The following is a 23,351-nucleotide window of genomic DNA, read 5'->3' on the forward strand; positions in this document are numbered from 1 at the left end:
AGCTGTGCACTGGGTTGACATTTTCATCCAACTGTCCACCATAATCCCAGGTTTCCCTCCTTGGTCAGGGACTGCTAGCTCAGATTCCATCAGCCTATCCCGGAAGTTTGGATTTTGTGTCCCAATGTCATTACTTTATACTCGAATGTGCATTACTTTACACTTGCTTACACTGAACTGCCATTTGGATTCCCCCTTCTCCCAGCTTGGAGAGGCCCTTTGGAGTGCCTCACAACCCCATTTGGTTTAACCACCCCAAATAATTTGGTGTCATCTGCAAATCTGGCCACTTCACTGCTTACTCCTACGAATAGGTTGAAAAGCATTGGTCCTAATACCTGTAGGACTCCACTGTTTACTTCCGTCCATCAAGAGAATTCATTTATTTATTACATGTACATGCTGCCCCAGCGCCTGAAGGGCTTTCTGGGTAAAAACAACTGCAAAAGAATAAAATCCATTAAAACAATACAAGATCTGGCATTCAAAGCATGCAGCAATAAAAATTAGAGCAATGTTAAAAATCAGGTCAGCTATTATAAAACATCTTTTAAATAAAGAAGTCTTTACCTGGCACTGGAAAGAGAGCAGCGATGGCACCAGGAGCACCTCTTTGAGGAGCATATTCCATAAGTGGGGTGCAACCACAGAGAAGTCCCTTCTCCTAGCCATTTCCCCCCTCACTTCATTGGAGGGAGCTTCTCGGAGAAGGACCTGCATTGAAGATCTTAGTGAACAAGCAGAGATCTATGGAGGCAGGAGTTTCCTTGGATAATTCTGGCCCAAAGCCATTTAGGCAAGGTCAACACTTAGCACTGGATCCAGATTGCAAGGGGCAGCCAGTGCAGCTGATGGAGGACCAGCTCGATGTGTTCTCAAGGGCCAGTCCTTGTCAGCAGTCACTGTTGTGAATTAGTTGAATTGAGCAGACCCTTTTGAAAGGTAGCCTCACATATCATTAATTACCATTACTATTTGATTCTCACTTTCTGTTCAAAAAATCAGTGTTACAGTGGCTAATCTATAGTCCACTACTACAGTCACTGCTCTTAGAGACATATTACATATTTTTATAAGGTCAGCAATTTCATATTTGAGTTAAGAACTGTAGGATGGATATCATCTGGGTCCAGCGATGTATTAACTTTCAGTTTGTCATCTTTTATCACCATTATCTACCTTAGTTCTTTAGACTTGCTTCCTTAACACATAAATTCAGGAAGATACTTCCATCTTTTATTCTTTGCTGAAAAGACAGATGAAAGTAATTCATTCTGCTTCTTTGCAATCACCTTCCTTAAGCAATCCTTTAACTCCAATGCTCCTAATTCCTCTGTTGCTGATTTTCTGCTTTTCATATAACTGAAGAATTATTTATTGCTGGTCTTGATGTTATTAATGATGTACTCCTCAAAATGTATATTTGCATGTTTTATTACTTGCATTGCCCTTGTGTAAGGTTGTGTTTTGTTTTCCTCACTTGGGCAAAGTTTCTTTTTCCTGAAGGAAGCCCTTTTCTCTAATAGCTTTCCTGATGCTAATGACCCCTTGGACTTTGGGCTACCTTTCCTAACTTGTGGCATACCTAGCATCTGAGCTATTACTGAGGTTTTGAGCAATCCCTTCAAATTGCTTTGAGCAATCGCCAAGCATTTGGAAGTGATTTAGCCCTCTAGACCCTTCCTTTCAACATGTTATGACCAGTTACCTCATTGAGAAAAGTTTCCTCTTTTGAAGTCAAATGTGACTGTGCTGGACCTCTTTGCAATTTTCCTCTTAAATGCTTATTAAATCTGATAGCACTCTAATCACTGTTTCCAGCTGGTTTAACAAGAATTACCTATTATACTATTTTATGGGCAACCCACTTGGGATTAAATCCGGGACTGCCTCTCCTCCAATCGGTTCCATGAGCTAATGCTCTAGGGACCCTTTGTTCAGGACATTGAGAAATTAGTCAGAAGTGCAGCATGCATTTATCCAGTCAATGTGAGGGTAGTTATGCTGGCTAGGGATGATGGGAACTGAAGGCCAAAATATCTAGAAGTCACAAGATGCCTATCTTACCATAGAAAGTATCAAATGTTATTACATGTTTTATATTATAATATAAACATGTTATGTTGATAAATGTTATCAAATGTTTTATATTTCATTAAAAAATAGTTTCTTTACCCAAACAATGAGAAGAACAGAATTACTGCAAGGGAACAGTGTGGCAAAAAATGCTGTTTTATGCGTGACTGAGAGAATCCAGCTGTTCAAAAGGAGAGTGAGCGTTCATTCAGTTTAGCTTTGTTAAAGTCACACTTCATGGTCTCAAGGAGCAGTTTTACCAGCTTGGTCTTCCCTCCGGTCACCATGGCTTTGGAGAGCTCAAGTACTTCAGCTGTGTGGTGACGACAGACCAGCCTGAGCTCCTGTTGTAGCCGCTGCCGTGGATATTTGTCCTCAGCTTTCTTCACCCACAATTCCACCTCTTTCATTAGCATCTCCATATTTATCTTCTCCTGACTAAACAAGGTTAGCAGCATTTCCATTAAGCACCGGAAACTCTCTGTAGACACTGAACCTACACCATCCAGCTCTATTGCCTGCTTGAAGCATTCAATGGCACCCAACTCTTCGTTTTTTATCCGAAGGCATTTTCCCTTCAGCAACTGGAGTTCAGGCAAGACATTCCCCAAGTCTAATTCCATGGCTTTAGCAAAGAACATGAGGGCACTGTTCAGGGCGTTTTCGTCCACAACAAGGAGTTCCTGCATGGCATCTACTCCCATGTAATAATATACCTAAAAGAAGAGCAGGAAAAAGAAAGAGGAGCAAAACTGCACACTATTTATTCAAAAATATAGGTGCTGTTTTGTAATCAAAAGGACCAAGTTGGCTCACACTGTGCGGAAATGTAACAAAAATGATAAACTTTCATGGGTCAAAACCACAAGTCAGAATAATTTTTAAATGTAATTGTAATCTCATAAGATACATTCCTGAAAAGGAAGATCTTGCATCTTCTCCCAAATGCTTGTGCATGTAGGCTCCAGTGGGCCTCGGGAGACAGTTGCACCATAACAAAACCATTGTAGCGAAGGCCCTGCCAAATTTTGAAGACGTAAGCAGGGGATATTCAAAGCAGCAATCTTTATTAGAGGTGGTAGATTCTTGGATACAGAGAGGCAAGTCAAGCTATTCCAGGGCAGCTTCAGTTCTTTATTGGGTCTAAAGCAGCACCTTGAGCTGGTCCTGTAAGCTGGTCAGCAGAACTTGTCTGCCTGTGTCTGTTGATGCTTTATATTGCCAAAGGGAACAAAAGACTCATAGGATATATGTAGTCCAAGACGGTTCCGCCCGTTTCTTCCTCCCCCCAAACGAACCCATGAGTGAGTCACTACCTAATATTAGAACAGGGCTGCATATGCTATTTTATGTTGCATTTTATCTATTTTGCTTTTGCTGTGTAAGCCACCAAGAAAAGATTTGTTAATGGAAAGCTTTAAATTTAATTGCCTTTCTTAATTAAACTTAATGAATGAATACATTTAAAAAAGCAGCAAGAAGATTTTTTAAAATCAACACAGGCTAGTCCTTTAAAAGTCTGCCCGAATAACAACACTGCATTGTCTTTATAGCCATAAAATAAAATAAGGAAGCAAAAACAGTGAAAAGGACTTGATGAGGGGGGTGCTTTCTCTCACCTGGCCTAGGTCAAGGTAAGTCTTCAGGCATGGATGTACCTTCACAACATGTTCCAGATCAGCTTTGGCATCTGTGAGGTTTCTCTGGTCTGGCATTCCTCCCAATCCCATCTTCACACGTTCCAAGTCACGCAAATATAGTTTAATAAGCATCTAAAGATAAGCATGTTTAGTGCATTTGACTTCTTTGCCCCACTTTTTGTGTTCCACTCTGTTGAAATCTCAGGTGGCTGCTGACAGTCCGAGTAGATAATCCTAGGCTGAAGGACCAGCACTTTAATTTGGGTAAACTGGCTGCATAAACCCCCATGGCTACGTGTTCTGTTAGACAGACCTGTTAGATCTGAGCCTGAAGATATACTCTCCCTACGGAAGCCGTAAGGAAGAAGATTTTTAAACCCAGGTATAGATTCCTGGCTGTCCAAGTTAGCATAGCAACTCTGACAACAGAAAAGCATAAGAAGGCCCTTGCGGACTGCTGCCAACATGCTGGGAACCACAAAAGCAGGACATGATGACAGACACACCTGCCTGTGCTCCCCACATATTCACACTCCTCTGATACCAGAGGGGATATAGTGATCATGATTATTAGCCATTATTAGTCATATCCTCCGTGGCACACATTAACCTGAATATCCTGCTAGAAAGCACGAGGATGATGAAAACGAATTTCTTAATATAATGCAACTACTAAAAAAACAATGCTGGTCTCTCACAGAGTATGTGCATATTTTGAAGAGTCTGAGAAAGTGGGTGACATACCTTGGCGCGCATGCAGTATGCCTGCCAGTTAAGGACTGGATCTGGCAGCACATCTAAGGCCATGTTGCAGACTGCCATCGCCATCTCTTGCTTGCCAAGGAAGTGGAAGATTTTTGCCAGGCGGTTTAGAACAGCAGGACCGTCTCTAGCCATTTCTATTGCCTTAAAAGCAAGCAAATTCACAAGACATGGTTCCATTAGTGAATTTCCACCTACTGTTCCCATCAGTAGGTCATAACCAGGAGAAAGGTATTTGGTTATTTTTATTTACAGACTGGCTAAAGCTACAGGTTATCCTCCTCTGAGGATAAGCATAATCATCTTTACTGAAAATTTAGTGGCCCCTTATTCTAGGCAGGAAGGAAAGGAGTGAAAAGGAGATTCTTTCTCTTGGCTTAACAGGTAAGCCCCTTACTATGCATGTCTACCCAGAAGCTGATGCTGAAGGGTCTTATACCCAGGCAAGTGGATATAGGATTGTAGCCTTAGTGATATCACAGTGTACACAGATGTAAGTTCTGCTGAATAGGGTTAGAGTTAAACCAAAATTCAGGAGTCCACTGTGAGAAGTTTAGACTGCTTTCTTTAGGAATGTTCCACACCCACATTTCTACAGGAATTCTATAAAATTGGAGATGCACTTTTGGTATGTTCTTCAATTCCTCCAATTCTAGAATGGTTGGAGGAATGCTTAACCAGTTCTCAAAAATCTACTATATTTCTTTCTTTATAGGTAAGAATGACTATGTGGAGCTATCCAGATTTAGGTCAAAGTTTTAGCCTCTAGGAACATTATTTGTGTTTAAAATTGTGCATAGCAAATGCCCTTTTAAACTGCATCACCTGCATGAAGAAGTGTGCTTCTCCTACTTGTATATACAAGAGAAATTGAAATAAAGCCATCCCTCACTGTAGCCTTCAACATGCATGCCCCCTTTTCTATTCTCCAAGCTCATTTTAGAATTCACAACATGCCAAGCTTCCATTTAAGAAGATAGCCTTTTGTGAGGGTAGACACTGTGTTTCTAAGCTCCACAGCACTGCCCATGTGCCTTGTTGCTGATAATGCTGGTGGAGAAGAGGCAATAAAATTCAGAACCCCCCAAACTGTTAAAATTGGTGGAGATGTAGCTGTTAGCCAAGTCTTTAGTGTAATATTTAGGTCTTGACCCAAAGCATTTGCAAGAATTGAAATAACAATAACAACAACAATAATTCTATATTGCCCAACAGCCTAAGCAATCTGGATAAAGGAAGGCATCTTGGAACACCCGACAAACTGAATAATGGTCCCTCCTTCCACATTTCAGTAGCAATGTATTTGTTTGGTAGATTTATATCCACTTGTACCTTTCCAAAGCAGTCGAGGGGATCAGTCCAAGAGTAACCACAGTCATGAATACCCATGGGAGTCACTGAGAATGATTCTTTCCTCTCTAGTAAGATCCCAAGATAGCACCAGGCCAAGGCTAAACAGAAGGAACGGCAGAAGAAAATTTACGATAATTAGAGAGGTATAGTGGACAAGATCCCAGGGAGATTTCTATGCCTATGTAAGGGAAGATTATACATCTTAAGTTGACTGTTATGATCCCTTCCTCCCACAGGTGGGCGAAACAAGCCACATTTAAACCTGAAGAGCAGCCCGCCTGGTTGGGTGTGTGTGGGAGCTGCTGCAACCAAAGCTGCAATGAGCGTGTACAAATAGTCTTTCTGAATCTGAGCCATGAACTTGCACACATAGACTGCCTATGCACGGCTGGATCGCAGACATTTTGTAGGGTATAGGATGCACGCACTGCACCTGCACGGGTGATTCCTTTTACCTTTGTGATGCAGATTAGAGGACTTCAGGACTTGCTGGAGCAACGCCAGTGTTCTGTTGAAGGCCAACAGCCTTTTTTCCTCGTCGTTACCCTTGCTCATCCACATCCCATCCAATCTGAAACAAAGATGGGCACTGCTATGATTATTCACTGTTTGATATGAACAGGCATCGAATTGTACGATCTGTTCCTTTCTTTCACATAGCCCCACCTATTTGTCCTCTTTCTGTAGTGCTTGCCATGCATTTCTAGTTCCAGAGCTAAATAGCAAACAGGGAAATACTGGCAGGTTTTTTTTAAAGCAGAATGGTGAAACTGACTGATTGGGTCTGCTGTGAAACTGAGAAAGTTAGAAGTTATTTGCATTCTGAGGGATCACAAGTACACATGAAATGCCTCTTGTAGAAAAATCCATCATTCTATCATTGGCTGTTGTCTGTGTTTTTACCGCTACTGCCTGTACTGATACATGAACACTTTGGATGATTAATAACACATTGGTGTTATTAATGCTTTTAAAAACCTACTTGTCCTACATAAAAAGATCACAGGTTGCAACAGATTCAGACTGGTAAATCAAACTGAAGCATATGTTTCCTTTAGTTATTACGTGAAGCTATCAGAGAGTCTGTGGACCCTTTTTCCCTACCTGTGCTTCTCCCCAAAACCTCCTTCTCCAACTACGTTTCTTCCAGCAGAGCTCCACTGAGGAGTGGCTGAAGAAGGTGGGGAAAGGAGCAGAGGAAAGGATTTGGAACAGTGCTTTAGATTTGTGTGATTCTTTCCCTGGAATCTCCAGCAACAAAATCTTTCATCAGGGCTTCAATCATACAGTTGGCCCAAGGGACCCTCTCTTTCAGTCCGCTTTGAGACAACAAGTGGAAAGGCCCAGTGGACAAACTCCTGGACGTTGCTGATTCATGACAGGGCTCTGCTTCCAAAGCACTGTTCTCAGAGCTGCCAACTGATCCTCTGTGCTGATGATACATTGTCTGAGTCACAATACAACAGATTAGATGTCCTGCGCAGGAGTTCTATCACCTTTACCTTAAACAGTGTGCATGTGTATGTATGTTCAATTGATCAAGTGTTTCTTTTTAAGCTGTGATACCATTTTGAAAGATGTTTTTGAGCCTGTCCTTTAGTTTGGGATCCTGAGATCCATAATTTGTAAACCACAAATTAATCGCCAGCTGGGCAGTGTACAAATCAGGAGCATTCACCACTTGGGCAGTATACAATTATTATTACTATTATTACTACTACCACTACTATTACTAAGCAATTCATAATGTTTCTGATTTTGCAACAGTCCTTTATGGAAGGAAAGGCCCAACTACCTGGACACTACAATCAACCTCTGGGACCTGCCTCTGATTGTTAGCTCTTAGGGAGGTTTGGTTGGTGGTGACAAGAAGAGTCTTTTCAGTGGTGCTTCTCCATTATGAGAGCCACCTAGTGCCAACTTTACTATCTTTTTGGTACCAGGTCAAGACTTTCCTCTACTTCAGGGCATTTAATCAGTTGGAGCTTTGCTAGTTTTTAATCCAGGTCAATCAGATTTAATCAAAATTTTATATTTAAATGTGGTTTAAGTTTTTTGTATGGTAATTTAAAAATGTTTTTTATATATTGTGGTGGTGCATTTTAGATGGTGTTTGAATGGATTGTTCTAAATCGCTCAGAACTTCAGCTTTGGGCAGTACAGAAATCAAATAATAAGTAAATAAAATAGCTGGGAAAGCCAAAGGATAAAAAGGATTTCTGTACCTGCCTTTGACCCATAGATGATTGGTTCATAAGCGCTCTGTAGAGCAGGCTGCCAATCAGTACAATATATATATGGTACAGCTATCCTGAAATATAGTGGGAGGTGGTAAGAACTGTTAACTTCTACAATAATTTTGCCCATTCCAAATCAGTAATTGCCTATGTCCTGTGGTTGATGTATAGTTAAATTACTCAAACTGGTCGATAGCAACTTAAATGCTAAGATACCACCAGTCTTGTGTTGTTTTTTGCTCCTACAGCTAAGCATCTATTTTTTTACTCTGATATTAGATAGTGGTACATCTGATAGTGGTAAACCAGACTGAAGCAAGTCTTTACTTAATACTTGAATTCATCAGTTTCTCATTACCTGAGTATGTCTATGAGAATTTTAATTCTTGCATCTGAGATCCAAACTGGATGGGACACTGGCAATCATGTCTGTGCAAAAGATAATTAACAGCAGGTGTGTGTGGTTTTTGGTAAGATCAGAGCGTGCAGGAGGAGAGGTCCAACGCTTTCTTTCCCACGTTAAGCTCCTGATCAAACAGCCACTCTCCTATGCCTAGTATTAACCTTGGGAAGGAGATGCCCATAGCTAGGGATTTTCATGCAGCACCTTCTCTTGGTTGTTAACTGGCGCATCTGAAAGTTATTTTTTATCATCACGTTTATATAGCTTGGACTTAGACATTCTAGAAGCTCTTGTACATTTATACAGCTGCAATGTGGGGCTAGAGCACTGGACTAGCCCAAGGGGGACTCTATGCTGCAAATCTGCCATTTTAACTCCACTGCAAGGAGTTACGGACCATGGTTTTCCCTCTGTTTTTAATTAATAATAATAATAATAATAATATTTATTTATTATTTATTTATTAAAACATTTCTATGCCACCCCATTCACCGAAGCCTCGGGGCGGCTCACAACATAAAATTAAAATACAAGAAATAACAATATAAAATAAGTCGCCCTGGGAAGATAAAATAAGCAAATAATATTAACAATTAAAATGATGCTTAAATAAAAAGTTGTTGTTGTTGTTGTTACTCACAATAATAATTTATTATATTTATATTCCACCCTTTTTTCTAAAAGGAAACCAAGGTGACCTACATAATCCTCCTCTACATTTTATCCTCACAACCAGTTTGTGAGATAGCTTAAGCTGAGAGTCCGTGACTGGCCCAAAGTCATGCAGTGAGCTTCATGGCCAAGTGGGGACCAGAGCATGGATTTCCTAAGTCCCAGTCCAGCACTCCAACCACTTCATCGCACTGGCTACATTCCTGTCTCACCTGATATGCAGTGTGGCCATAGAAAAGTACCAGCTTCTTCTCTCCTCCAGTGGGATCTGAAACAGAAAGCCAGGTGAGTAGAAAATCAGCAATTGCTTTCCTACAAATACCATTCTTGATACAAAAGTTCCATGGAATCAAGGATTCCAGCAGCTTAGCCCTGTGTTTATGTGCACAGTTATGTAATATTTGAAGAACACTGCATTTGTACCAAGAAAACTTAGATATAAGCTCAGTCCTAAAACCACTTCATGTGCAGTGAAGTCAAACTCTGTTCTTCTATAACTGTACACCAAAATGCTTACATAAAATGCATAAAATAAAAGAAATACAGTTAGACTACACAATTCAAATAAAAAATAAATAAAGTCAGAACCAAAACTATAATTTAAAAACGAGTAAAATAAAAACTGAGACAGGTCTGAAGCATTCTTTTTTACAGTAAAGCTACATTAATTGCTGATTACTCTGGCTTTTGCTGCAACTTAACTGGAGTCTGTCTCTTTCTTGTAGCTGAATATTACACAACTCATAATTTCAGAAGTTATTTTCTCACATCAGATGAAGCTGGCTGATCGGCAGCATGTTGAATAGTGTGCTTGCATATAGGAATTTATTCTTATTGAATCATTACGCAACCTGAAACATGGTTATTCTTTGCATTTGTGCTTTTCAAAATTTTGGAATACAATTCACCAATAAAATGCTATAAAATACATACACATTTTTGCATATCCATTATGAAGTACAAAATGCATCATATTAGACACAATTATTGACAAAAACATTGTGGGACTTACACCTGAGCAGTCTGATCCAGAAAACATTCTTTTTCTTCATTATGTGGATATATGATAAAATGAATGTATATTTAACAAATAGTTTAATTGACTACAAATTGTATGATTAAATTACTAAAGCTTCAATCCTATGCAACAACATCAGACAAAAAAGGGCCTGCAATTCCCATCATTCCTCAGCCATGTCCCAGCTGGGAGTTCCAACCCATTTTTCTGTCCAAACCTCCACAAGGTTGTGTCCTAAGATTTCTTAATTGGGGTCAGTCAAAGAATTGGGCATGGCAGCCAGCTAGAAAATGTGTCCTCCCTACGAAAAGCTCTGAGTTAAATAGGTTGACAAGCAACATTTTTATGCAGTTCAAAGTGGTAATTATTATTTTCAAAAAGGTTTCTTGGTATGGGTATGTTGATGCCTTTCCCACCCCTACCCCCATTCTCTTTCAAGTCTGAAGAAATCTGGAGACTTCACAGTTTAGTTATAGATAAATATAGCCCAGCCCCTGAAGGCAAACATTTTACTTATCGCAAACTTTGTACCAGTCCATCCACCTGGCTTTTTGTGTGGTCTGTTGATGCAGGCAGCTATAAAGTCAGCATTCAGAAAGTTGCACCTTTGTTTAGACAGCTTGAGCTAAGGGGATCAGAATAATAATAATTAAACCCTCCAGCTAATCAGTAAACCGAAAACTATTAGGGATGGGTACTTGAGGCTTGGTATTTGAGTTATTCAGGGCTTGGTTGGGGACATTTGCTATTGCTGTACTGAAAGGTTTCAGTGCTCTAAAAATGAAAGATATGAATTCCACCACCGTTGGGTCACAATGGGATCTTTGTTAACGCCACACGTGTGGCACCTCAAAAGATCAGCTTTCAATAGGGCAACATTTCATCTATCCACTCAATCCTTTTAACTTACTCGTTTGGCTTTAAACCCTCACTTGGCAGAAGGCTTGGGCCAGGTAGCAATTTAAAGCACTGGATCCTTTAATGTGATGGGCTGCTGAAGGAGGAGCCAGAGCTTAGTGGTGGAAGAGCACATGCTTTGTGAATGGAACCGCCCTGCATCAGTCTCCTGCATTTCTAGCCAACAGCTGGTGGAAGGGCAGAAGATAATTGTTTAATTAATTAATTATCCTCCTATTCTGAAAACACCTTCTATTGTGTATCAGACAAGCCATCTCTGAAGTGGCTTAAATGACTATAGGATGGCATATGTATACGTCACTAGACTAGGCCATAAATGGTTTTCTGAGGCGTTGCAGTGTCTGGGCCAAAGCTTTTCAGAGGAGATTTTTCTCAGAAAATGCCTGAGGTTTGTGGTGTCCAGTGTTACACTGAGCACTAAAAACAGAAATTAGATAAGCAACAATAGTGAAAGTAAACAGCAGTAGAAACAGATGTAGCTAATTTAAAACAATATTAAAGTGCTTAACCACAGCTCTCTGCAAGCTTGAAAGTCAATGCCTGCAATAATTGGCCAGGCATTGAAAAATAAGGGCAGAAGAACCACATGGAGCTTGCAAGATACTGAGTTCCGGACTTTTTTTTACAGTGGGTCCCCAATGTGGTGCTCATGGAGTCCGAAGGTCTGCACAAGCTTCACTCCTGCCTCTTTCAAAATACAATTTTAATTGAAAAAGAAAAAGAAAAAAGCATGCCAGGTTGTCCTTCCCATTCCTGAACATGCAGCTGATCAGTGGACTGGAAGTGAGGGCACAGCAGAGGGTGGAAGGAAGTGAAAGGGTGAAGCTAGTGGCTAGGAATGTGACTCAGAACCACTCAGAGACTCCTGCAGGACTATTGAGGTGGAATATTCATTGAATGTGTAATAATAAATAGGAAGGGAGAGAAATTGTGTGGCTAGATAGAGACAGGATGTTCAGAGCAATGGCAGGATGACTCGGGAAGAAAGAGTAAGGCAGGGGTTAGGAGTGGAGAGCGACTGGGCATGCAAAGACCTGCTGGACAGAAAAAGACTGGATGGACCAGGAGGCAAATCTTTCTGTTCCCTCTCTCTCCAGCCTCTGGCCTTGCTATTCCTCCACTCTCTTCTTTCCTAGCCAACCCCTGTGGGTAGGCACATCCTCCATGGGAGGCATTTTGTGATGGCACATGCAGTAGTTTCTCAGAGGCCCAAATGTGCCCAGGGGCTCCAAACGGTAGAGAACCTCACTCTGGATGTTACTGATTGGGGCACTGAAGAAGCAGGACAGACATGCCTCACAGGGCAGATCAGAAGATTCTAAGATCCCTGTCCCAAAACTATTTTCTAAATAGGATCCACTTTCACTTGAATGCTGTTGCCTTACTTTGCACATTTTTCTCATGCCCCTGGTGGAGGACTATAAAAAATTTCAACCTAAAAAATTTCAACCTGGTGGAGGACTAGATGCATGGTGGGCACCAATGGGTGTTTTGACTGAAGGTGTGGCTCTTAATGGGAAAAGCTTGTCTCAGTTCCCTGAGGGCTTTGGGTGCCCAGTACGACCTGCCCCTTGCTCTAGAAGGAGAAAGGGAGGCAGAGGCAGCTAAGCGGATTAGTGATAGAGATGCATGTGCATTGGCTTGGAGCCAAAGCCACACAATGGGACTTTCATTTGTACAACAGGACTACCGCCTGTGCTCTCCTGCGTGATCTCCAGGTCCCCTCTGGACGGTCCCCCAAACCTCACGACTAGCTTCGGGAGGGGCCAAAAGGGGGTGCAGTTGGGATTATGTGGCATCTTTTTCTCCAGTAGTTTCCTCCTGCTGGCAGACCAATTCTGCCAGACACAGACCCGTTATCTGAGCACCAGAGGTCCTTCATCACGCTGGATGGCAGACAGAAACTTCATCCTGCTACCCAAACATCTAGGAGGAGAAGGGCTTAGCAGCCTGTGCCAGAATGCTTGCAGGCTTGCTCCTGCTCTTCGCTGTTCTGCTGCTGCTCCCGCCTCTTCCTTCCCCTTTCCTCCAAGCTGCCTTACAGAAGAACCACACTGACTTAAAATGAAACTTTGCACCCAGGTTTCTGCAACATTTCCAGGGAGAAGGTAGGTATAGTGCAGCTCCTGAAGCAGAAAATGGGAAGGAAGGTGCATGTATGTATCCGTCTAGTCTTCAGTCTATTCTGCCTCTCTAAGATCAGGCTTTCCCAACCTGATACTTTGGACTACAATTCCCAGCATTCCTGACCATTGGCCACTGCTAGCTGGAACTGGGGAGAACTGAGGCCCAAAACACCTGGAGGACAGCTGGCTGGAAGGACTGTTTTATCTGAGCATTCAACAGCCATTTTGTTTTCACCCTGATGCAGGGTCCTCAAGCCATATTTTAAAAGCCCCTCTACCCCATCATCCTAGAGCCCCAATCTGGATCAGGTCCCCTGAACTTACTCTAGAGTAACAATAAGACATCACTGCTAGAAACAGGTTTATAGTCACATCCTGGCCCTGATAGTACTCCCCTTTGAACAGCAAGTAACCTCAAAAGGTAGGATTACCTACCTGCTTCCCATAAGCCAGAGCCTTACTGTAGAGCGTGAGGCCTGCAGTCAGCTTCTCCATCTTCTCCTCTTCGTTCACCAGCCCCACATCAAAGGCGTAAGCATAGCCCTGCTCAGCCAAGCAACGGGCCGCCCTGAGTTGGGGATCTCCTTGCAGGGGCTCTTCCAAATCCAAGCCCATTAAGCGAGAGAGGCTTTTGGTGCACTTAGCCACTTCCTGCTCATCAGCCAGCTTGTCATAAACAAAAGCCAGGTTGGCCCAGGCATTCAGATTTTCAGGGTCCTCCAGAGAAATGTGAAGGAAGATCTCCTTGGCTTGCTCCACTTCTTCCAGGTGAAAGGAAAAGACGCCGAGGAGGTTTCGGACGGCATTTTGCTGTGAGCCAGTTTCAAACTCTAATTCATAGTTCAGGCTCTCTCGTTTCAGCTTCAAATCTCTCCCCTGGAAAATCATTGCAGTGGAGGACTCAAAGTTCATGTTCATATCTAGGTGAAAGTGACCAGGAATATAATCCATCTGGTCGATAAGGGTATCAATGTCTACTTCTGTTTCTTCCATGTCCCCACGGGAAAGACAGTCTTCGATTTCAGGATTCCTCAAAAAGCCGCTTTCCCGGTTGTTGCTTTCCTGTTTATTTTTCCCTCTTTGCCCTCTGACTTTGTTTGCCTTTCTATATCCTCCACCTCTTTCTTTACTTGCATTTCTGGTTTTGCCAATTCACGCGGTGTCTGAAAAGGGAGGAGCGGAGAAAAGCACTTGTCATTCCACAGCCAACCTGCTGCTTCAAGGCTATCATTGGCCCAGTGAATCACACAAGGCAGAGGCAGCCCAGGCCTGTTGAAGCGATCCTTTTTGGCCAATAAGCTGCAGGCCAGCATGACTTGGAATGCCACCCAGTGCATGGATATCCCTTGAATATCTTGATCAGGATGGTGTAATTGGGATCCTGCACTAGCAGGGGGTTGGATTCAATGGCCTTCTTGGCCCCTTCTGATCCAACTATTCTGTGAATAAGCCTGTTTTAAAGTGTATGAATGTTAAATCTACTTTTACACTGTTTAGGGGCCTTCCCAAATAAATAGCCTGGAGCAAATGTACACAATATATAGTGATTGGCTTGAGATTTTAGGTACAATTTCAACATTCTAGAAGAATGTGAACATTGCATGACTTTCACAATGAACATTAAGACACGTGCATCAAGAATTCTCAGGGGGAATCCAGAGTTTGAGATATCTTGAAGACTAACAACTGGGTATGTGTGTGCACACATCCAAAGAGACATACTGGCAACATTTAGGATAATGCTTGCATTCTAATCCATGGATTAGAGTCTAATCTAAGCCATAATACATCCATTACTCTTTAAGGTGCACAAGACTGTTATTCTTGCATATGTACATTAATACAAGTATTGCAAAAATGGACACTTTAGAGCAGGGTTTGATCACTTTTGCAGCAGCCTGTCAGCATATTTGGCAATCTGAGAAATTGCCTTGGGAATCACTTCAAAAAGACTGCCATGGAGTAAGCAAACTTCCCAAAACTCAGAGATGAGATCTGAGCCGCAACATGCTAAACAACTCCTTGGAACCCACAGTTTGCAGCAGGCATATTCCATAGCAGTTCCATCTGCTACTAAGAACATGCATTTATTCTTCTTAAGTGGGACGGTAAGGGTTGGCAACTTCTGAAGTGTTGTCTGGGGAGTGGGCACACTAGTCTCCATGGGAACCACATTGCCTGCGCCTGCCTTGGAGTGCTGGAAGGGCAGCAGCCTGCACACCTGATCCTCTTATGTGGGCTGTAAAGGCCTCAGTTGTGAAATGTGATGACAACCCGAAAAGCAGATGAGGGATGGGATGGAGCAACCTGAGAGTTTTGCTTTATCCTGCCTTCAGATTTTTAAAGTCACAAGTTCTCTGCACTGTTTATGAAGAAATGTGATAAATCCTTATCAAAAAACAAACCAAACAAAATGAACACTCAACAGCACTGGCCAAATTCAGACAGTAAAACCGTTCCCAGCATGGAGTGTGCGCCTGCCTGCTGCAGAGCTATTGAAGATTAAGAGGCCGTCAGAAAAAGAGCAGGCAGCAACAGTTCAGCATCATTAATGCCTGGCCATTCAAACACTGACTTTCCAGATCTCGGCAGTCAAACCTGGTGGGACAAATAGGTCAGCACTGCTTCTTCCACATTCAGCTAATGCTATGCAGAAGTTATTTCTGCTGCCTTGATGGTGAAACTTGCAGAGTTGGCTGTGTTCTTAGAAAAAAGGAACCAAACAAATTTTTTACCTGTTGCTTCTAGGGACCGGTGCAGCAGTGGGGAACCTTGGATCCAAGAGCCAATCCAGCCTTTCCGGAAACCCCATTCCAGCCATCCGGAGTTCCTCCAAAGACCCTCTCTGTTCCCTTTCCCTCATGCTACTCTCTTTTCTTCCATTGTTTGGCAGTTTCCCACCTTCAGTGCTGTTTTTCCTGCATTCTCTTACAGCTTTGTTTCTGGCAGCAAGAGCTTTACACTACAAAGTTCTTTTTTTGGGGGGGGGGTCACACCCCTTTTGCCTCTGGTCCTAGCCACTGTTATAATGTGTTTCCCAGGAGCTTCTCCTAAATGAATTAGGCCCTTAGGATGAAGGAATTTCCTAATCCCTAGCAATGTCCTTTTCCTTCCATCCAGGATCTGACAGTGTGCCACAACAGGTGCCTGCAGCATTGACAAGCCCTTGTGAGCATATGGCAACCTTCCCAGAAGACCTGCCCCTGCCGGGCACATGGAAACAGAAGCTTGAGCGTCTAATGTTGTCATAGCAGTGAAATTCCAGATCTATTCTCCACTGCAGTCTCCAATGAGGAGTGCAGTTCTGTTTCTTCTGCTCCAGGCACCAGAGGATGGAGGATGGAACCAAAGGGCTTCAGCGGAGCCCCGTTTTGGAGCCAAACAGCCAGGTAAAGGCAATTTCAGCAGGATTCAATTGGTTAAAAAAATCAATGATTTATAGATTCTCACGGTGCGCGGAGCCTGCTTTTCCCAGGCAGCCAGGAAAACTGCAAGCACTTTGTACTTTAGAAAAGAAGTTGCTGTGTTTCCCATACTTGTGTTCTTGTTAAATCCACACAAATCAATCACCATGGATTTGAAATTTGGAGGGATCATGTGGATTGACACATAAAGAAATTCAGACAAATACAGGCCTCTCCCTCTCTTTCCCCCTCACAGAAAAAGCAAAACAAACAAACAAACAAAAAATCAATATGCAGGCAATCAAGTATGTGCCTGTCAATCTATACATGGTTTGCTATCTATTCCTCATACTATGCATACTAAGTGAAACTGTTCATTCTTGTAGTAAAAGCACTGTGTTTGTTTGGCCTGTGTCCTTCTACTTTCTCCCGTTTCCTAAGAACCTCATTTTTCTCCTGCTTATATCACACTGTAATCAAGAAATAGAGAATTGGGTCCAGTTGGGCCATCCTGTGATTGGAAAGCTCCTGTCATTCAGGGAAGGCTCTAGGATCCACCAGAGCTTAGTCTTTGCCAGTCCCCCATGCAGCCACCCCTGACTGTGCCCTCCCCATGGACCACAGCTCCAGTTGCCCCGCTGCACTGACCTACTGGGGGTGGGCTCCAATGACATCTGGAAGCAGCAGGGGTCGGCAATTTGGTCGGCCTGCAACATTCATCATCCTTCACCGTTGGCTATGCTGATGGGAATTGTAGGTCCACGCTTCTGTAGGCCCACAAGCTGCCTGCCCTTCCTCTAGTTTGTGAAACAATACTGTATTCATACCAAACAAGAAGCCTAAGTGAGCTTGTATCCTGCTTCCCCAGTTTACCACACCTAGTCTTGTCTCATGCCTAAAGCATCAACACTTGTTTTTGCAAGTGCTGGTACTAAATAACATTTGTTCACATGGCAACAGAAGCCATCCTTCAGCTCTCTGTATATTCCTCTGTCTAGATTTGACGTGTCAGCAGTTTATCCAGATGTCAAGAAGCCCAATACCTTTCTGCAGGCTCCATACTCCAAGGTCATCTGTTCAGACTTGGTGAGTTCAGTGCATCCTATATGCCCAAAGTGGAAGGATTCCTTGGATTTACTATAATCTGCTTGAATTAGAAAGAGTGCATGCAATAAAACATGTTCTGTGTATGGTATTAGCCACCAAGAACACCCCCGCCCCCATACTGGCAATTTCCCAAGATGGTCAGTCTCTTATAGTTCTCGATTGTGATGTCACGTGGTTTATTTAGTAGCTTGCTTGTGTGGCCAGTTAAGAACTTCGGAAGCTGCCTTATATTAGAGCAGAACATGGGTCCCTCTAGACCCGCATTACAGGGCCAGTGGGGCAGACAGGGTCTCAGGCAGGAGTTTTCCCAGTAGGGAAAAGTTGGGATTTGAAGCAGGGACCTTCTGTATGCGAAGCAGATGCTTTGCCCCTGAGCTACAACCCTTCCACCTATAGACTAGCTGCCTTGCATTTCATATGTGTGAACCCATTCACAGAGCCATAGCCTACAGAGGCTTTCATCCTTGGTTGCAGGCAGGAGTGGGCAACCTGTGGCCATCAGCCGTATCCAGCATAGCTAACAGTGAATGATGCTGTAAGCCACAAGTTTCCCATCCCTGCACTGCAGCTTGGCTTTTCTATGTGAAAAATGGTGCAATGTATTCTTCACATTCTGATAAGTGTTCCCATTTAAGGTTCCAGCCAGCTAGTCTGTCATGTCTTCTCCAGGACTCCATTCCACCTGCCTCCTGGTGTCTGTATTCCTTTTCCAACTGACCTTCAAGAGTTTGTGGCTTCTGAGCCTTCTCAGGTCACATTGAACATCTTTTGAGTTTTCCCTTTGGGTTTGCTTTCAAAAGTTGCTTGGTGATCCTTCCAGTACCCCACAACATGCTCATCCCTTCCTCTTGTTCACTCATTCCTTTTGTGGCATCACCCACCACCTATGTTTCCCAATGGAAAGAGTGGAATCTTTCTTCTCCTTGGATAAGAGGTGGAAGGCATCTGTATAAAATGTACAGAATCTTTAAATATATGCTCAAGTCTCAAAAATACAAGTGAGCTTTTGGGAAGCACATTCTCTCTTCAGCTTCTGCAAAATAAGAGAGGGATTTGATGATATTAGGCTAAGTTAAAAGTAGTAAGAAGTGTATAAGGGCAGAACAGTCCTATTGGGAAGGAGAGTAGGGGAAGCTCTAAAGTTGGAAGCTCCAAAATATCTACAACCTTCGTGGGCTTATGCAGTCATAGTAGAGGAAGAATGGCATTTGCCCTCTTCTCTTGTTTTATAGTTCCCCTTCAACGAAAATTATGTGTGCCAGATACACAGCTGGTATACAACCCCTGTGTTGAGGGGACTGAGTTTTGGAAACTGCTGATTCTTTTGCCTCTATGGAATTGGAGCTCCTGCTAAGGGACAAGATATTTCCACAAAGGCTGAGAGCTTTTCTATATGAAAAACTATTAATCTACCACATCTACTTTAGGTTTGTCACAGAATTGAGGTCTAAGCTCGCTACACAAAAAGCTTTTCCTTTCCTGCCTTTCAGTAGTTGTTGAATAATGCAACTACAGAAGTAGGAAAATCAGTATGCTATCACTTTTATGAATAGCACTCCATTTTCCCTACTGTAACCACCCCCCAAGAAAGAACTCATTAAAAAAGAAGTGAAACTGGAGAGTCACAATCTTGTCTAAAGAGCCTGTAAACAATGGTGAGTGAGGAGAGATAAGCATACAATAAATGCCTGATGGACAAAATCTCTGAGAACACGCACCTGGGGTCAGATATCCCCTTCCTAAAAGGACCTGCCTTCATGCCCCCCTGTGGGGAGCCAAACTATCCTAGGAATGCAAGAACACCCTCCAAGGGACCAAGCATCGTAGCCCACATTTTCAATAATGAATAGGGTATACATTGTGGAGATCCCCTGTTGCTATCCCCACAGCTATGCTTCCCCACTCTATATTGGAAAGCTGCCTTTTGTTCCTCCTGCTGGTATATATTGTTCGTGGTTTAAGATGTGAGACATGGACATGGTCATGACTTCCCCACCATGGGGATAGGGGATGACTCCCATCGCCTTGGCGATGTGGATTTTTAATGAAATAAAGCAGTTCAGACATACAAAGGCACTTTCAGATAACAACCACTTCTAAAGAGAAACAGAGCAAGCTGTTTGCTTGACCACAGTGGTCTTCTTCAATCTGGTGTCTTCCAGATGTTTTGGACAACAACCTCCATCATCCTTGATCATTGACCAGGCTGTCTGGGGCTCATAGAGGTTGTAGTCCAGCAAACAGCTGCAAGGAACCTGGTGGAGAACACTGGATATCCTCTTGCTTTTTCCAATGGTGACTCTGAACCTGATTATGCTGTGTTTTGAAGGAATTGTAGCTTTGCATAAAAAACAAAAATCAAAAAGAACAAACAATAGCAGAAACAAGTAACCCTGTACAAATTAATGGTATGTTTCCTTTTAGAATCGAAAATTAGGACCAGGCACCTACAGAACGGACTATGGCGGGTTCAGTTCTACAGACTGGGAAAAAAGGAGGTCAACGTCTAGTTGGGCAAAGGCACAAGAGGCAACCAGACTCACCCAAATGCCGCATTTTAATTTTAAGGATATCTTCCACAGAGAAAAGGCTCTGGTGAGTGTTTGGCTTCAATCTTTTTTACTATGTCTCAGCAGTTCTTAGGACCAATAGTGGGAGTCAGTTTGCCTCCAATTTAGTGATGGACAGGAGCTGGTATGTCCAGTGGTGCAGTGATAACTTTTGAAGTGCAGGGATTCATCTTGAAAGGTCCCAGAGCCATGCCTCAAGGAGAGGGCAGAGTCAGCCTAGCATGTTGATCGATATCAGCAAAACTTTTCTAGCAGGCTTCCTCTTCACTTGGAAGCTTTGCAAAGCTTAATATCCCATGCAAGACAAGGATGCCCCAAATACTTTGTGTTACGGCAGGGAACAGCATGTTGTTGTTGAGAACAGTGATTCCTCCCAGCTACTGTAAGGACTGCAGCTACATTCAGAGACAACAGAGAATTCTGAGGGGAGTGGCAAACCATGTCAGTATTCCTCCTATTTCAGCTCAAGCTGGGACTCCATATATATCTGAGATGTTGCTGTTGGTGAAATTAACTAGGTAACCCTACTTGTGATCTATTCATCCTCCCTTGTGGCTGGAGGTCAACCGTCAACCCTACTTTCATGTGCTCTCTTTCTCTCCAAGAAAGAAAAACTGGGCCCTGGAACTTACAACCACACAGATTTTCTGGAACTCCAAAAAAGACGGCCATGCAGTATTAGAGGAATATGTGATACTGGAGAAGTGAGATTCAAAGATCATATCAGGGTATGTCTTGGTGTCTATCCTTGCTGGAACAATTAAAAGCATTAAAAAGAACAAAAAGTCTGGAGTAACCTGGATGTGATTGACTACAACTGTTCTCAACTCCAGGCCAATGTCTCTTCTGTCCAAGATGACAGGAGTTGTAGTCCAGCACATCTGGAGCACACCAGGATGGCGAAGTTAGACAGCCTGGTGGTCTTCACAACACAGATCAGTTAAATTGGTCCTTTTAGGACATCCATAATTAAACTATAGCAGCCTAGTGTGAGATCCAAAGCAAAGCCTTATAGTGCGTACATGCAACGGAAAATAGTTTGGGATCTTATGTGAAAGATAGTATTTCCTGAGCAAGATTGATACAATACCTGAACATGGTTCATCAAATTGTCCTAATAGGGGCAATATTTTATTACAGCCAGTTAAATAAATTCTTTCACCGATGACCAAGTGGAGATCAACTGGAGATCATCCAAACTATTGTATTCCCAATAACGATCTATGGGTGAGAAAGCTGGACAGTGAAGAAAGCTGATGGGAAGAAAATCGATGCATCCAAAACATGGTGCATGGTGGTACCCCCTTGCAACAGGCATGCAGAGAATCTCTGGGGCTGGGAAAGTGACCTGGGATAGGAGTAATGAGGAGGTGCTTGGGGGACAGGAAGGAGGAGAGACTGGGATGACTAGGATACGAGGTATCCTAAAGCTGCTCCAGCTTCCTGTCCTTCCTCTGTGATGCCCAGCAGCCGGATGTCTAATGAAACTGCAGACAGCAAGGCGAAGATCACTTCTGCCTCTCCCCGCACTTTGCACTGGATGCATATAAATTCCAAGTTTGGGGGATTACAGACATGCTGAGAAAATTGGCCCCTGAAAGCATCTTTGCATCTTCAAGTGGTATATTATAGGGTTAAGCAGCAGGGAGTTCAGTATCACGGAACCATCGTTATGTCCAGGCAGAGGGAGAGGCTGGAATACTTTGCATCCCTTCTCTCTCCCTCTTCTTTCCCAGCAAGTGGGACCCCCCCCATTTTTCACCCACCCGCCCTCTTTCTCTCCCTCCAGCCTTTATGAAATAAGACAGAGGGCCATATACCGCCTTCAGGCCCATGGGTTGCCCAATCCTGAGATAAAAATCGGAAAATTCCTACTCTTCATGTAAAATCTTAGCTGGGAAAGGCTACTGAGTCGGAACTGCAGGAAAGGAAAGGGAGGGTTTTGATGTTGAACAAGAAGAGTTGGCATGGCAATGGGCTGCGAATCCAGCAACGCTAATGTAAAGCTGCACACGCACGTCCTTTACTCTCTGTGAATCTGGGAGGTGGAAATACGGAACTGACAGTTTAGTAGTCCCCTATTCTCAAAAAATATGCTTGACTTCAGCATTTATGAAACAAGAGTGACTCACAGTGGATTAGTAGCTGAAAAACAACATATTATTGCTGTCAATCTGTTGGCTTAGAAAGCTATCCAGACCTCCAAACTATCCTGCATTACAATATACTTAATTATATGATAAGGCTGATTCTGAACTCATATCCAGAATGCCTGGGAATGTTTTCAGGTTGCACTCAACACAAACAGCCACACTGGATCTTAGCGAAGTCTTCCCAGTCCTGCATTCTGTCCCCATAGGGGCCAGCCTGTTCCCCCAGGAAACCCGCCCAGCACCCAGTGCGCCTAAGTGTGTGTAGTGCCTCTGATACTGAAGGCATTGCATGGCTATGAGGACTCGTAACCCTTGGCAGGCCTGTCCTCTATGAGCGCTCCCTTTGCCAAGTCATCCAAACTGGTGGCCATCACTACATTTCAGGGAAGGTGAACTATGTGCTGTGTGAAGAAATACTTTTATCTGACCTAAATCTCCTACCAGGGAGCTCCATGGGAGGACTCCAAGTTCTAGTACTATGAAAGAGAAGGAAAAATGTCTCTAATTACGTCCACGGGACCACACATATTATTAGATAGAACTGATATGTCTCTGCTCATTCACCTTCATTCAAAGCTAAACTATCCCAGATATTGAAATCTTTCTTTGCAAAGGAATTGCTCCAGACCCTTATTTTACATGCCGTTTAGTTGCTTTCGACTTCTAGGTGTGCTCATCGTTTCTGAACCTGGTGTCATCTGAATGCTTTGGACTGCAGTCCCCTGATTCCGAACCATGATGGGAACTGTAGTCCAACACAACTCAAGGGGAAGGCTGGGGGAAGGCTGTCCTATATTAATATGCTCCGGAAAGCCAGATTTCCCCCTCACTGTTGCCATAGTGATACAAGTCCTTGGATGACTGAATGATCCTTGGAAGCTCTGGACTTGAGGGGTGCTTTCTCCCAGCATC

General features: G+C 43.1%; 2 protein-coding genes across 2 annotated transcripts in view; one reads left to right on the top strand and one right to left on the bottom strand.

Moving 5' to 3' along the window:
- Positions 1 to 1,809: 1,809 nt before the first annotated feature.
- TTC22 (tetratricopeptide repeat domain 22) lies at positions 1,810 to 14,198 on the bottom strand. Its single transcript, XM_044430304.1, has 7 exons — positions 13,641 to 14,198; positions 9,356 to 9,411; positions 6,287 to 6,402; positions 5,811 to 5,929; positions 4,461 to 4,622; positions 3,696 to 3,848; positions 1,810 to 2,792 (listed from the first exon to the last, which is right to left on the bottom strand). The coding sequence occupies exons 1-7, from the start codon at positions 14,196 to 14,198 to the stop codon at positions 2,262 to 2,264; spliced, it is 1,695 nt and encodes a 564-aa protein (XP_044286239.1). The 3' UTR covers positions 1,810 to 2,261.
- LEXM (lymphocyte expansion molecule) overlaps positions 9,218 to 23,351 on the top strand; it is a 28,403-nt gene continuing 14,269 nt past the window's right edge. Inside the window, exons 1-5 of the mRNA XM_044430306.1 lie at positions 9,218 to 9,428; positions 16,326 to 16,594; positions 17,608 to 17,695; positions 20,141 to 20,311; positions 20,892 to 21,014. Of these exons, the coding sequence (XP_044286241.1) occupies positions 16,545 to 16,594; positions 17,608 to 17,695; positions 20,141 to 20,311; positions 20,892 to 21,014 (432 nt within the window). The 5' untranslated portion in view covers positions 9,218 to 9,428; positions 16,326 to 16,544. The remainder of the gene's footprint in view (positions 9,429 to 16,325; positions 16,595 to 17,607; positions 17,696 to 20,140; positions 20,312 to 20,891; positions 21,015 to 23,351) is intronic.

Source organism: Varanus komodoensis, unplaced genomic scaffold (assembly GCF_004798865.1).
Source record: "Varanus komodoensis strain SLA01 unplaced genomic scaffold, ASM479886v1 scaffold20_1, whole genome shotgun sequence".
NCBI classification, from domain to species: Eukaryota; Metazoa; Chordata; class Lepidosauria; order Squamata; family Varanidae; genus Varanus; species Varanus komodoensis.